A 15,514-nucleotide genomic window follows, 5' to 3' on the forward strand; every position below is an offset into this window, starting at 1 on the left:
TACACACATTTTTGGGAGATCTCCAAGCATCGACATCATTGCGCGTCATTGAAACGTTACCCAAATAGATGGAACACATGTCATCTCCGTTTGTGCTTTCCATTACAATCAGTCAGAACCTTCCGCTCTTTTTGCCAGTATTTTCCATTTTAGGTACACCTTCTCGTGTGGTATCTCTTCTATTCATTTGTTACTGCGTATAGGTGCGTTCTCTTTTCCCTGTATGTATAGTGCTGAAACCCGCAGCCGTAGTCGAACAGCGTTTCTTATACACCTCACAAATCTACGTATCGTTAAAGGAAACCCATTTCAAAATTTAACCACTGACAATTACGTTACCTATCATCATCATTTCATTTTTATCATAGAAAAAATAGACACTCAAACTATCTTACTCGCTGTGCCGTCGTAAAGGTCGTTGATTAATGGCTCGATGAGTTATAATATGCACACGTTCTACTTTACTTATGTTTTCGCGATTCAGGCTCCGTTCGAAACGACACACAATAATACTAACAATAAAATAAAATGTTCTAAAGATCTCATACAGGGGTATAAATTTCGACACTATGTATTCCAGCTTGCGCGGAGATTATCGAACGAATATAAACCATTATGGCTGAAGCAGTAGCATACTTAACTGTAACTTAAAGTTAAGAGCCTATCCTAATACAAATCATATCCAAACTATGTCTAAACTGTTCACACATCAGTATATGACATGTTGTATAACCCTGCTGTACGTAAGCTCGAGAACTTTGTTGTTATCTACGTCATGACTATGTAATCTATATCTCAGCGCTGTACGGATATTGATTGGAGGTTATAGAAACATTGGTGCTTGAACAGCAGAATTCGTTGTTGTTGTTGACCATCGTGTTGATTGATTTCATTCCGAGCTCATCTATTATAGAACAACTGGCTCAAGATCAATTAGTTACCGGAGCATTGGATTTTAATGCACTGTATTTGGCAAAAGGAATAATCCCAAAAACTCCGATGCATACAATGCGCCGTGTGTATAAATCTTTTGTGTTATATTGCCTTGTACGGCTTGTTGCGTCTGGATAATCGTAATAACGATGACTGTTTTTGTATTTTCTCATTTGTCCTTCCAATTGACTCCAATGTACATATGTAAATGTTAGTGTAAAAAAGAATTACAGAACATGTAGGGATTAGTGTGATTGTATCATTCACTTTCATCGATAATGAGTTCTCCCTAAAATCAAGCCTAGCTTTCTTGATATATCCGTATCGCTACATACGTTGTTCGTTCGTTCGTAAATGTTTGGTTATGTTTTTCGGCTCCGTTGGCTTATAAATATAAAGGAGAAGACTCTAACTACATCTTTCCCGGCACAGGATCCCTTACCTTCCGCAGTATACACCAGCAGTACGCCGTTACGTTTCTGTGTCCTTCCATCTCTCGATCGCATTTTCTTTGTTGCCTTCATCTGGTTGCCTTTTCCCGTCACTATGTTTTAACGAAGGGTTGCGTGAGCCTTCCGTGGTGCCCCTCATCAACGTCGGTTACTTCGCTACGGGGATCCCCCGCGAGGGAATTTCACCGTCAGCGTGTGCAAAGCTTTGTTCCTAATAAGCTTCTATATACAGACCTACATACGTCTAGTTATGTTTTCTGTTCGCACATACAGCTTAATCAAGTTTTCAGTTTCACATGGCAACGATCGCATACATGTAGACTTTTAGATACGTGCTTCCATATACCAAACCAGTAAAATTGATTTCACAATTTCTGTCGCCAAGATCAACTGATGTTAGCTTAGCTTATGTCAATAATTTCAGCAATTTTAACCAGAGATTACACAGGAAGCAAATTAGATTTTGGTTAGGCGGTACATAAGGTCAGTAATACCGAGAAAACGGTGAATTCTTAGCGGGAAAAAATGTCTAAGCTGTATTTTATTCCGATATAGGGACTTTTTTTTTTTTTTGTTCTCTAATTGAGTACAAAAATCGGGAACCGGCTTTGAAAATATACTGGCTTGAAAATATTCCGGAATAGACCGGCTCCAATCATCCTAATGGCCGGTCAGAATTGCTGAAAATAACTATCTGGAATGTGTTAAACATTTTGGAAGCAGGGGGTCTGCAGATGTTGCTATTTTGGTCTATTTAATGTTATAGTAACACCGACTGATGGGGCGGGTGATGTAACGGATAAAACGCAACGGGAGCCGACAAGAACGTTTGGTGTGAAGTTGACTATTTCTCACATACATTTTGTTTTCATTGGTATTGTGTATAATGCGTATTCAAGAATAAAATGCAATAATAGCAAGCTTATACATGCGACAATATATAAATAGATACGAAGGACCTTATATAGTTTGTCAATCCATTCTCTCGACCATAGCGGTCTATTACTAACCTCCAAAGAAGGGTCAACAGCGGATTAAATCGAATCGCTATCCAGGTGAAACTGCGCGCAGAGATTTCCGGATAATGTTTTTCTCAGCGACAGTTCTCCTTGAAATTCTCCTAATTTTTAGACTCTTTTAACACTGGGCAGTTCGTGTTTCTGACAAATTAGCAAAGACTCTACGTTGCCGTTCATTCAATACTCCTGTTTGTGGTTGAAGTCTAATTTCACTCAGCGGAAATTCCAGTTTACTTCTATGGCAGCGTGCACCGAAAATACAATTATCACAGTTAATCGGACTGAAATGTGTGAAAGAGCAGAAAAACAAAACCAAAAAAAGTTCGAAAAGGAAAAATCAACGAGAAAGCTGTAATAAAAATTATTTTCTGACGTCAAAAGCAAAGTGCCGCGCTAAGTACGAAATTTAAGGGCGCGAACGAGGCGAAATTCGACGTTTTGCAACGGCAGCATCAGGCGACGCTCGAAACATTTCATCTTGGACTAAAAATAATCTATAGATTATATGGTATATTCTGACAAGTACAACACATGCGTGTGCATAGGTGTGCCTTGAGTAAACATGCAAACTGATCGAAGCTCGCTCCTAAAGTATAGCTTTAGGTCATGTTTACAACTATCCACATGCAACATTTAAATTGCCCCACAGTTATGATGGCCCTTGTAAATGTCGAGAAGCGCATATATTACGCAATTTTCACAGACGAAAAACATCTAGTTACAGTTGTGTAAACGAGCATCGTCTAGATAAAGCAAAACAGTGAATGTGCGTATCGACCAACTCTATGGCGTCCACATATGTACGCTGTACATTCAAACGGACTTGATTCATACGACCGAGAAAAACATATAAGTTTTTCCTACGGTAACCTGCGTTGTCCTACGTACCCATTCGGCTTCTTCGCCCCCCTGCATCCGTTCCTGTGGAAGAATCTCTTCGTCATCTTCGTACTGCATCCGTTGCTTCAAGGACGCCATCAGCTGCCCAAGCCAAGAAAGACACCGTGTAAAAAATGACAATAGTTACTGGACATATTACTAGAACGTGGCCCTAATGTATATTAGTATAATGCGGGATCCTACAAGGAAGACAATAAGTCTTCTTACACAATAGTTCTACACAATAGCCCTGTCAGACCACTGTTTATTGATGTGTCACTAGGTTATTCCAATATAGCTTAGGAAGTTAACTGCATTCGTAAACATACTCACATGGCATATACCTTTACAATTACGGTAAAGGCAGGTTCTAAATTCATAAATTAACTAGATGACGTTTACTCAACCTAAAAACTGACCACCCTGCCAATTGTGTTAGCTATCGTGGTTAATCACAACCCTACAGGATGTTTTTTTGTTTTTTTTTATTATGTGTGGCACTTCTCCGTGTAGTCAATTGCTACATCTCTTACATTTTCCGTTGAATAAACTGGCTCTCATCTTAGAGATTAACGGTCCTATGAAGACATTTCATATATCACCATACATTGCCTAGTATATGTATAGCGCAGCCATTGGTGATGTTTACTTATTTAAGCTAATATCTTTCGAAGACTTTCCATCATTCCTTCAATTTTGCTACAAACACGCATTTAGAATACATTACCAGTTCCTGTCGGAGTTTGTTGCTGGAATCGTTCTCTTCAAAATAGTTTGTTGCTTTATTATCTCCTACCGTAGCGAATTTCGGAGGTGGGCGGGCCACTTCTGGAGCTTCAGATACTGAAAGGCAACGCACGTATTACACTATATCAAATAAATTGTTCGACTTAACTAAAATATTGGCCGTTTAATATAAAATCATGTTTATGGAAACAGGACAACAGTACGATTAGTGCCCTCTCGAAAAGACATCACCATGAAGCGTTCAAATATTTGAGATCCAAGATCCGATCATAGACCTTTTGAATACATCGACCAGGCATGATGAAGCTCCTAATTTTTAGATAAAATTTCAAATAAATTGTTCTGTGAATGTACAGTTACGTCTGTATTTACATAACGGACTGGATAACGTGTACAACAGTATTAATACTCTACGTTCAAAGAACGACGCGGTGATCAACAGAGATACTAAACAACTGCAACTTATTAAATTAAACTTTTTTCTAATCACGAACATTTCATACTAACCATTAAAAAACAAAATTAAGTGGCGATTTTTTTTTAGTGCGTAGCTCACAATTATTATTTTAGGCTGATTACTCTAATGGCTTTAAGAAGATTTTTTATTGAACTTTTCTGTAGCCTTAATTTTCATGTTTTATTTGATTTCTTATCTTTTTTTTTTTTTTTTTTTTTTACAGTCTTTCTGGCAGAAAAATGTAAACCAGATTAGCTTTATAGGTAATCAGTAAATGGGCATATTTAAGGTGACTGAGAAAGGAGAGCTTTATAAAAGAAAAACTCGGGAAGAATTTTAAATATTTCCCACATGTAGCACTAACCGATTGCAAAATGATCGATCACGAATTCAAAAAAAAGAAATGCGACTTTTGCACTAATGTATTGTATACAATTTTCCTCTCCTTGAAATTTTCTTAATCAAGGCTTCATAACCCACTTGTTCTCGTAATAAGCAGGAGTGCTGAGCAGATCATGATGGTAGGGGCTAAGTGGCAACTTCTTAAAAAATTTGAAAACTGATGATTCATTTGCCCAATGCCGATGTCTGCTTAACTAATACAAGCAGGTCAGGCGACTTACAGACCTCCACAGCTGTTTAGGACGCGAAGTACATCTCGAATAGCTAACACGACTCGTTTTTCAGCCAAATAGGTTGGATTCAATGAAAGAGCGGCACACCCTCGTATGACTCACATGACGAGATACAGACAAACAGAGATCAGATTCAGAAACGATTGGTTACAATTGAAAGAGTGAAGAGGCGAGTGAAAACAATGCCGAGAACGGCATATGCAAGAAGTTTTCAGAGAAATGGCGTGGAGGCAACGGATGAAAAGCTGAGTGTCAGTAGAAGTGGTAGCAGTTGTTGTGGGGTTAGTACCGTGAAATTTTAGTAGTAGTAGTAGGAGAGCGGAAGAAGAACGAAGAATGAAGCGAAGGAGGTGACGGAGAAGATAGTTGGTGGTGACCAGCGGCGGAACGGACGATTGAGAGACATGAACCTCTCGTTTTTCTTGGCGTATTCCAGTAAATCTGTCATCAAAATATTTGGGAAGTACCGCCTTCTATTCGATGCGTAGTAGTTGTGGTCTTTTTTAGCGTTCCCCATACACCACCAGCTTCCAAATTAGGGGTCAAGAATTCGCCAGTGTTTATGTAACTCAAGAGTGTTTACCGCCACCGATAAAATCTAATCCTACATTGTATCCTTCTTAATAGAGGCTATATGCTTCTTTTCACTTCTGCACTGCGCCGCAGTGCTTCATGTTCGCCCGTACACGTCTCCTGTACGTGCATTTTTACATACACTGGCTCATCTGAACTGGCTTGAGGGAGATTCTTGCCGGGGTTTTCGCGCAGTTGTCCACAAATTGCTTTGACGTCATCGTCGGCTTCCACGTTATTCGTGTGTCAGGAAATAGGTCGTCCTGGAAAAATTCCGAGCGTAACCGAGGTACCTGGAGCACATTGGCAAAAAAAATTAGTAAGTAAAATTGTTTACATTTAAGAAAAAAACTATCTGTACTCTTTTCAAATACCAGAAGCTCTATATATATATATATATATATATTTGTTTGCATTGACCGCAATGTTCTATAGCGTCGTGAACATGTTTCAAGTCAATAAAACTCTCTTTTTTAAAACCGAACAATATGATAAAAATGACGAGAGGTTGAATTTTATTCATTGTTATTATATAAGGCGACTTTCAGATAGCTAAATATGAAAGGGATAATGTAAAATATTTGAGCACCTTAAACGCAAGTGGTTCCACTGTCGACGAAGTTAATCGAAAGCAGGTGGCAAACTCCACCTGCGCAACGTTGCACGCGTTCTTATGAAGAAATGACACATTTTGGTGAGGGCCGGGACATTTGAAATGCGACAAGGGGAAGAAATTGGGCGCTTCCGCTAGCACTTCAAAGCAAAATATGGTTGTATCACCTTTGCCCGTTAGGAACAATGTTGAACTGTCTTCGTCGTAAAACGGAATTAGAATAGCGGGGCTGACATCAATGCCTTCAGTATGAATCGGAGTTAACTCCGAGGCGTCATAGAGAGTAATCTGACGCTCGGAGACCTTTGTGAAGCCAGTTGTAATTAGGTGGGTGCCACCCAATGCCCAGCACACCCTCGCGCCTCTAGTTCCACTGGGTCCCAAGCCCGACATCAAAGGCTCGGATGACGTGCGCGGTTCGTAAACGCGTATCTTCTGATCCTTGCACACTGTGGCCAAGAGGCTCCCGTCAGGATGCCATGCCATGCTGCAAGAAACCCATTGATAAGTTCATAATGTCAATGAGCACACATTCCAATTTCATATAACTAACTTTCTTGGTTCATACAAATTGCGTAGTATTTATTCTATATATTCTATGTTGGCCTTCGCCTTAAAAACAGTTATGAATGGCGTGTCTGGGTTCTTCCGCTGTAAAACGGCGAAGTCACATTTGGTTGCTTTTAAGAAAGCGACGTTAATTTTAAGTTAATACGAAAGCTATCCAAGCTTATTTAATTTTCAAGATGTATTTCGCACTAAACGTTTTCTAACGAATGTTTCTCAACTCTTTTCTCTGCTGATCTATAAATTTATTTCAAGAAATTAAAACAGCGAGAGAAAGCTAGATCTTTCTCAAGGCTCGAATCATTTGCAAGTTATTATTATTGCTTAGGCCGATCAGATTCTGCAATGCAAATATTCAAAGATAGAAAGCCTCGAAGAAGAATCGTTTATTCTATTAGATTAAATTTCTCAAGATCAGCACGACGGTGCACGTGTTTACGAACTAAACTTAGGAACAGGTCAAATAATCTAGGTTCTAGTCCAAGCGTAGACACACTTCGTATCGTGTTGGGAGCCTGCCGTCTGGAGCGATGCCTAACGGCAGCACTGGACAAATTACTCGGAAACATTTATTCAATTAAATTACTTGAAATAAGCTCAACAGTTGTGAAACATTCAATTTCTTACATAGCTTAAATTGAAACAAACAAATTAAGATTTTGTTTGCTAACGAATAAACTTCTCAGATAAAGGACGTAGCAAGTCTCAATTCAGCATCTGATCTGGCTTAAAATTACAATGAAAATATTGAAAGGACAGAACGAAATTTTATTCATTATAATTATAGTTTTTTATTCGTAACTTGTAGGCTTGTATATTCTAGAATGCTTATATTCAATTATTAGTTGTTTAATAGATAGATTTTACTACTCATCATAGATACTGTCACATTAGAAGAATATGCATGGCATTGCTCTAACGAATAGAGTCTATCACTCCACCTTACTAATAGAAGCCATCTTAGATATAATAGAAAGCATTCAAGTATTTACAATTATTTCATATAAAGGTATTTAGATTTTTCCTTTCATATTTAGCAATAAATAGAAAAATACCTGAAGATCTGATCTGTATGACCTTCCAATTCATAGACGACGACCTGTTGATCAAGATCCCATATAAGAATGGTCTGGTCCTGCGAAGCAGAGGCAAGTATGTCTTTGGCTGACGGGTGGAACTTAAGGAGAGTGACTTTATCTTTGTGACCTTTCAGCTCGAAATCCGGTTCTGTTAACGACTCCGTCAACCCGTTCTCAGGAATGCTCCACACCCGAATACGACCGTCATCGCATGCTACAATAAAAACGATAAATTACACTGAATTTTCACTGAATCGTCACAAGAATGATCGATAGGCCTCAGCCGTTCGCTTCTTAATCTGATTAGCCAGTGAGATAGCAGCAATCCTGCTGTAGGCTAAGCCGCTCGTCCTACGTAAGGTCACGGCGGTAGAGATTTTTATAGTAGAACTCGCTTGTAGGGATAGAAGACACGTATTTTTTTAAAAGCTAAAATATCACCTGAACAGATAATCACCCTGGATAAAACCCCGGAATTAATCATAGTTTCACAGGAATTTGTTCTAAGTGTGTGAACTATAGATTAGTGGATTTGCACATAACACTTACCAATAGCAATTCGACTATCATCGAAGGGATCCCAGCAGAAATCCATGATATTAGCTCCACAGATAAGCGACGGCAACACGCCGGCATTGAGCCGACCACGTTTAACCACTTCTAGGATAGCTAGATGCCCTCCGGAGGTGGCCAACGGAATGGCTACGCGGGTGGAGTTGGCACGAAAACCTTCACTTTCACCAGGAATCGTTTTGCATAGAGCTGGAAGGTTGCTAATCTGCGTCTCCCGAGTCCCTAGGTTACCATTCAGGTGTCTATACTTCGATACTCGCACTTTGAACCCGCTCCCCTTTGATGGCTGCCGCTTCACTTTATTGTCTAAGCCAGTAGATTGGTTGTTACGGTTGCCGTTTTGGCTATCCTTGTTATTGTTAAGTTTATTGTTACATGATTCATCTACGCTCTTGGCAGGGACGAGCTTTGTCCTGGGAGCCGGTCTTGGTGCTAATGTAGGTTTATCGCCTGCAACCGTTTGTTGGCGCATGAATGAATTGCGCTCCTTGAGCGGCTCACTGCCTTCCTTTTTAATAAGGCTACCACGGTTACCATCAATCTCTGTAAAGCCTACATCTGCTGTGAGCCATTGCGTCGGTACGCCAGATCCTAATTCATGTTCGAAACGCGTCAAATCCTTCGTCCTCTTGGATGGATCAAGTGAAAGTAGCGGAATCTTCGTGCTACTCTTCCCTTCGGACCAGTCGCGCGCCAACATCGTTGGAACAGGAGCTCGTGTGTCTGGGAATATATCAGCGTGGAAGTCTCGATAGGTCTTACGGAGAACGTGATAGCTAATCGGAACAATACAGTCCTTGGTTAGAATCTGAATTCGATTGACCTCGCCTTCCATTACACTGAGCGCCCTCTTGGGTACCAAACAAGCACCTTTGGTCTGGACGTCCGCTAGGTACTTGGAACACTCATACATGAAGGGTTCCTTAGAAGTATCCACCTCCCAAAAGTTGACTGTAATGTCACCCTTGGCCACTAGGAAAAGCATGTTTGTATCTGCAAGTGCCAGAATCATTTAGACACAAATATTAGCAAGCTGTTTTATGCATATATTCTCGCTTACCTTTTACACGAAAAGAAATCCGGCTAACCCGGCTTCTGCGCGTCTTTTTTTGACAGTGCACAGTTGCTCAAATATTCCAAGGAGACCCTAGGATCAAAGAACCTATATTAATTACCACAACATACCGGTATCATAAAGCGGGAGGTAGATGCCGAGTGACGAATCGCCGTTATATTCTTTAAGTGGACTACTCAAATTACGGATGTCTCTGAGAGCAACTTGTCTCTCACGGTTAGCTCCCAACCCAGACGAAAGCACATGATCAGAGTTTCCTAACCACACGACCCGCGAATCTCGATTATTTGCATGGCTTTCAGCCACCTGCAATTTTAAAAGTACCACAAAATTAACTATTGGTATTCGCTTGTAAATCTTGCCTACAACATTAATTGCACGTAGACATGGCTTAATGGTCGGTGTATGGCTAGACATTCGGTATGATAAGTTGATCATCGAGTAGTACTACCATAACTCGAGGTGTGAAGATCCACTATTGTAAGAATACTCTTTTTGGTTGTACTTTACCGTCTACACATATATAATCTCAAGTGAATAGAGTAGCTAACGTGTTAATTATTTGACCGAACCTTATGAAATGCTTAAGGGACAGCCGATTTTTTCATACCTTCCCCCCTGCAAGCGACAAGCATTTGATACAAAAAAAAATAATCGTTTTATGTTTTCTAGCTATTGAATGCTATGCGTCTCTGTAATTGCTTGAGCTGTTTCTTATACTGTCTTTTATTTACCTTCACATCGTGGCTCTTAGCTATTGTATTGGCCGATGGACCTACACGTAAAAAAGATACTAGACAAAAATAGATCTCAACCGAACGCAGCCAGGTATGCGTAATGCTGTTTTTTTTTAACTAGCATTTTCAACGAGAAAAGGGCACGCAGAGATAGGGCACATAATGTATATCTGTCAATTAATCTGTATTTTTAATTTTAGTTCGCACTGCAGCTCGAACATTATTGCACGCCCTATATATTTGAAATCGGTTCCTACCCATCCCATTGCAGGGGTATTAACAGTGAGAAATCTTAGCCCTTAGAAAAAGATAAATTTATTGAAAGAATATATGTAGGCTTTTACAGTGAGCCCAACGGAAATCGAATTGCAGGAATATGATTTACTGCCACCAAGTACATAATAACGGCAGATAGCCCATATGACATTACGAACTGTCGGAGTAACCTTAAGATATTACCGGTAATCATTAGCTACCAGTTTAAAATTGTTGAAACCCCAAACAATCTACCATATCAATGTACGCAGATGAAAATCCTTCTAACCTTGTAACTCTGCGCTTATTTACGGCAAAAGTACTGATAAGAAAAACTAAGCAAAGAATAACAGCGTGACTATAAGCACTGATAAATCGACAACCAACCGTGCACGAATCCGGTTTGCGATGATCCCAAATACGGATGGTTTTATCACGGCCGGCAGACACAAGCCGGCTTCCATCAGCTCTCCAGGAGATGCTCTGTACTAACTCCTCGTGGTCCTTGAACGAGATAATTTCTGTCGCTCGCGATACGTCCCATAATACAATTTTGTTGTTCGCAGAAGAGGCTAATACACAGTCGACCACCGGATTCCACGAAACCGTCTCCAGACGACATACATTGCTAGATGGTTTCAGTGTCACCTAAACAGCAAAATCGTATCACCTTTTATCAGATATTACGAATCATGCTTTTTTTTTACTTGTAACCCCTTACTCACACCAACTTTTCCAATTATTATGTATATTCATGTTGGAGACTTCAAATTAGCGCTTCAATCATTACCACTTACCAAGGGATCTATTGGCGTGTTGCTCTGCGATGTGTCAGTGAGTAATGTTGTTGGTACTCGCCAGATTTTTACATACGCGTCATGCGAACAAGTTGCCAATAGTCCATCGTCGTATGCACAGAAGTCAAAATCCGTGACGAACTCAGCATGGGCATGAAGGAGTGGTACTCCACGAGTTTTTTTGCCTTTTATCACAATACAAATTTCATGATTTATTTAGACCTCAATGATTGGAGGAAGAAAAAACTGCGGATCCACCTTGTCGCAGTCCTTAAAGACCTATAGACAATAATGCAAACTAGGTGGTTCGAAACGAATGAAGAAGTCCCGCTATTTATCAGCTTTCTTTACCGACAAAACTTTCTTTGGGTAATACCTCTCCTACGCCTTTAATGTGTATTAATGCTTATGAAGATTTTGTTATACTAATTCTTCTACATTGAAATTCTAAGTAAAACGCTAATTATAAGAAATAAATAACATTCTTCTCACATTTACTATTTAACGTGTACATGTACAGATCGAAGTAACGAACCTGCATCGTTGAGTGGTAGAATACCAAGACATCCTCCACCCCGATTGTCGACGTTGAAAGCTTTGAATGCAGCTGAACATTTGATGTGATTACCAAAAGACTGTGGCGCTCCGACATTGATATCGCTCACCCAGCCCTACAAAATAATTAGTCTCAAACCTTAGCAAAGGTCACAACGAATTACCTATGATGATTTCTTTCCAGTAGCTGTTTTTGTGGTTGCCCATGTTGCATGTTGTACTTCTATAGTATTTTAAGACATATCGAAACGATATATAAAGATGAAAAATAATGTATTACTTACGTCTTTTTTGGGTACTTTTGGTGCGGCATTTTTGTATTTGGAGCTTTTGAACCGAAACATCTTGGAATAGCTAGTTTTCTGTACGCAGATTTGCTCTTTCGTCGAACTTGTTTTGCCAATTGGGCAGCTCAACTAGGTCGAGGTAATACAGCCACAGGGCCACAAGTCCCAATACAATGTCCCAATACAACCGATTCGCCGCCCCGTCTACGACCGAAAGTCTTTGATTACCTGCAATAATGAATTCCTATACCGATTAACTTATTCCTATAGATTTTTACATTATATAAATATATTAAATAAAAACGACTATAAGCGATTATGTCTCTATCCTGTACAACGCGGAAATCTTCTACGTGATAACAGAAGGTGGGCGACAATGGACACGCTAATTAGCGGCGATCGGCCTCTAGAGTGAAACACTTACTTAGATGATGTTACTACATTTATGAACGCCAACCTCGCTATACATTTAACTAGATTATTTCTTCGCCCGGAAGAGTTGTACCTTCACCTAACGTCAAGGTTTGCGCTGTCGGTCGATCACTCGAGCTACTTTAAGCTGTCTATATTTTTCGAAATAAATAAGAGACAATTCGCCAGAAAGGTTTTCTAATATTTGCTGGACTGCCTTTACGAGCTGAGCTTACGCCCATAACAGCATAAAGAGGCGGCATTTTCATTCGTTGAAATCAACACCTGGATGAACGACTAACAATTTCGAAATGTCTTGTAAATTCTGCTCAGCAGGCAGTTTCATCCACCTTATCATGTCGCTAAGTGACGCTTTTTACCGTGGGTGTGTAATGGACCAAAATTGACTAATTAAGTAGATCTTTGTAATGAATAAATTCAATTATTCTGTTTTAATTTAATCCTTCACTCTCGTGCAAGACGGCATGTTCGGTTAAGTAGATGCTAGCCATCTGGTGGCCGATAGCTGTTAAAGTTACCGTTTAGCACTGTCTCATATGTTGACTTGATGCAGTACATTGCCTTTGTGAAACGCCCAAGCGTTAGAATTAATTCATTCCATTAAAGTAGCAGATGATACATGTCTACTATAGTGCTTATTAGCTCTTTTCCTTGTGTTTGTTTGCTTACGCTCTTTTGTCGTTTCCTAGTGTGCCAATTTATAGCGCTTCAGCCGGCGATCAGTCGATCAAATAACGATAACGTGGCTTTTCATTACGGGCTTTACTAATACAGGGAGAAACTAGGAAAGACCATCTCGCAACCATAGACACTAACTGCGGGCAAAGGTCATTTAGGTATAAAAATATCGACATTGATTTTTACATTTTTATGTGAAGCAGTTTAAGACTAACAGTAAGTAAATAAGTCCAGGTTTAACTTCTTAAGTGATTTTCCACCCCAAATAAAAGAAGTAACAAGGTACGTAGTGAAATGAATAGAGAGAGAGATAGACGCCTTTCTGATTGACTATTTGAATCAATAGAGGTGTATATGTGCGTCTTTGTGCGAGCGTACGTATTTGACTTGTCATATGTTGGCTTGATGATTGGTTAACTAATTTGGTAGCAGAAGGCAATTTTTCTTTAATTGACCGGACAGACAGGGACATAGAGTGTCCTCTAGCCTGTATGTGAGCTCTCCTGCGTATTGCATACGAGTCAATTAAGGAGCACGGGGGGTCGTTCATTCATCCACACGTCTTATTCCGTGTTGATGTTCTATGTTCCGTCGGCGTCTTGCAATGGTGATCGTATTAGTGGTAGCACTGGCAAGCATGATACGCGTTCAATTCGATCGACAGAACGAACGGTAATAGACTGTTCTTGTTATTAGCACTATTATCGTTGCTATGCCGCTGCAGTTAACGCTTTTGCTACATGCATCAAAGCGTTCCCTATTTAGAGTTGACAGACGTGCGACAACTCAGCCCCGCGAGTCTAGGAATACACCGCAAACACAAATAGGTCACACGAAAGTAAATAGTCCAGCCATTTTTGTCTTCGAGCCGATGCTATCCATGTCGTTTATATATGTACTGAGACACCACTGGCTCATTTTTTAACTTCACTTGCAGTGAAGTATGCACTTCTGACGCTGACGAAAGGGTAGAAAACGGAGCTTCTGCGAGAAAAAACCTAAACGGTCCGTTCTAGATGACTGTTTAGATCGAGCACATCCAACAATAACACCGGTCATGCTTAATGTTGACATTTCATATGGTCAACAAAATGGTTGCCTATTATGAGACCATATGGCTACCAAATACAGGGTGTTGTTACACACGCGCCTCGCGTAATCTATCCATTCCTACGGTAGACTCCATAAGCGACTAAAGAGTCACACTTACATATTGAGCTTAATCTCGATCCAAATTTAAACTAGATAATTAGGCCCTCTACTATTGATAATTAAGAATCCCAATTTCATTAATATTTACAAAATTATTATGGTTTCCAAATGTATTTGGCTGAAAGCCGACAGGTCTACATGATGAAACACGTAGGTGCGAGCAAGCCCTATGCACTCTAAAGTAGACTATAATATGGTGATACACCATACTTTACCTCTACACGCAAAAAGAAACTCCACACTCCGCAGCTGGCAGAATATAGCGGCGTTAGAAGTGCTTCGGACAAAAAGGCTAAATATACAGGTAAGTTTAGATATATTTCTACAGAGAAATATCTCTGAACTCACTCGACGTGATTGATAAAACAGTCATATTGCAAGATCACTGTTAATCCAATAGTGACAGATGCATTGCTAAGTATGATACTTCTATTAGTAATCACTGTCTTTTGGTACAGTATATAAGATTTTAAATTAATTTTAAGACCCTCTCGCTTCATTGGCATAAGTAAAAGTGTATCACTCATGGCCCATTTGAAATACTGTATTAAATATATATTGTATATATCAATATCTGTACGTGTGCATCAAAAAGGCCTACTGCTAGCATCCCTGGCCACGCTAAATTTAGCTTCTCATCGATGCTCAACGATGATTTAATCAGGTTTAATATCCTCGCGTTCCTGGATCTTTGATTCCTGATAACCTATGGGTGGCTCTAAAGCAAGTTCGTTTTAATATTAAGTATATATCACATGCAAAATTTATTCTCCAAGTATTTGAATCATGCTTTTAATGGTTTCGATAGTTGCAAGCTAGATTAAAATTTTAAAGCAGAACTATATAACATTATCGATTTGACAATTCTGCAAAAGTACTTTGTTAACATTTAGTTTAAGCAAAAAGAACCTCACGAAAACTTGTCGCGCGAAAAATTAGTGAAATCTATCTTGCTAAAC

The 15,514-nt window shown here is 39.6% G+C and overlaps 1 protein-coding gene across 8 annotated transcripts in view; it reads right to left on the minus strand.

The window, feature by feature from the left end:
* The window catches only part of pod1 (coronin), a 36,267-nt gene that overhangs the window by 15,329 nt on the left and 5,424 nt on the right, over positions 1 to 15,514 (minus strand). For 3 of the 8 annotated variants that reach the window (XM_022847507.2, XM_022847506.2, XM_022847508.1), the window contains 12 exons: positions 12,231 to 12,461; positions 11,927 to 12,062; positions 11,392 to 11,576; positions 10,982 to 11,242; positions 9,713 to 9,908; positions 8,504 to 9,520; positions 7,931 to 8,168; positions 6,285 to 6,795; positions 5,838 to 5,988; positions 4,011 to 4,126; positions 3,293 to 3,385; positions 439 to 2,685 (listed from right to left, as the gene is read on the minus strand). In XM_022847507.2, the coding sequence (XP_022703242.1) occupies positions 2,677 to 2,685; positions 3,293 to 3,385; positions 4,011 to 4,126; positions 5,838 to 5,988; positions 6,285 to 6,795; positions 7,931 to 8,168; positions 8,504 to 9,520; positions 9,713 to 9,908; positions 10,982 to 11,242; positions 11,392 to 11,576; positions 11,927 to 12,062; positions 12,231 to 12,290 (2,973 nt within the window). In that variant the 5' untranslated portion in view covers positions 12,291 to 12,461 and the 3' untranslated portion in view covers positions 439 to 2,676. Of the gene's footprint in view, positions 1 to 438; positions 2,686 to 3,292; positions 3,386 to 4,010; positions 4,127 to 5,411; positions 5,989 to 6,284; positions 6,796 to 7,930; positions 8,169 to 8,503; positions 9,521 to 9,712; positions 9,909 to 10,981; positions 11,243 to 11,391; positions 11,577 to 11,926; positions 12,063 to 12,230; positions 12,462 to 15,514 lie in introns of those variants that run through there. The other 5 variants (XR_015314236.1, XR_015314237.1, XR_015314235.1 and 2 more) reach the window with 5 other exon arrangements.

The sequence above is a fragment of the Varroa jacobsoni genome, unplaced genomic scaffold (assembly GCF_002532875.2).
Source record: "Varroa jacobsoni isolate VJ856 unplaced genomic scaffold, vjacob_1.0 scaffold_1292, whole genome shotgun sequence".
In the NCBI taxonomy this organism is placed as follows: domain Eukaryota; kingdom Metazoa; phylum Arthropoda; class Arachnida; order Mesostigmata; family Varroidae; genus Varroa; species Varroa jacobsoni.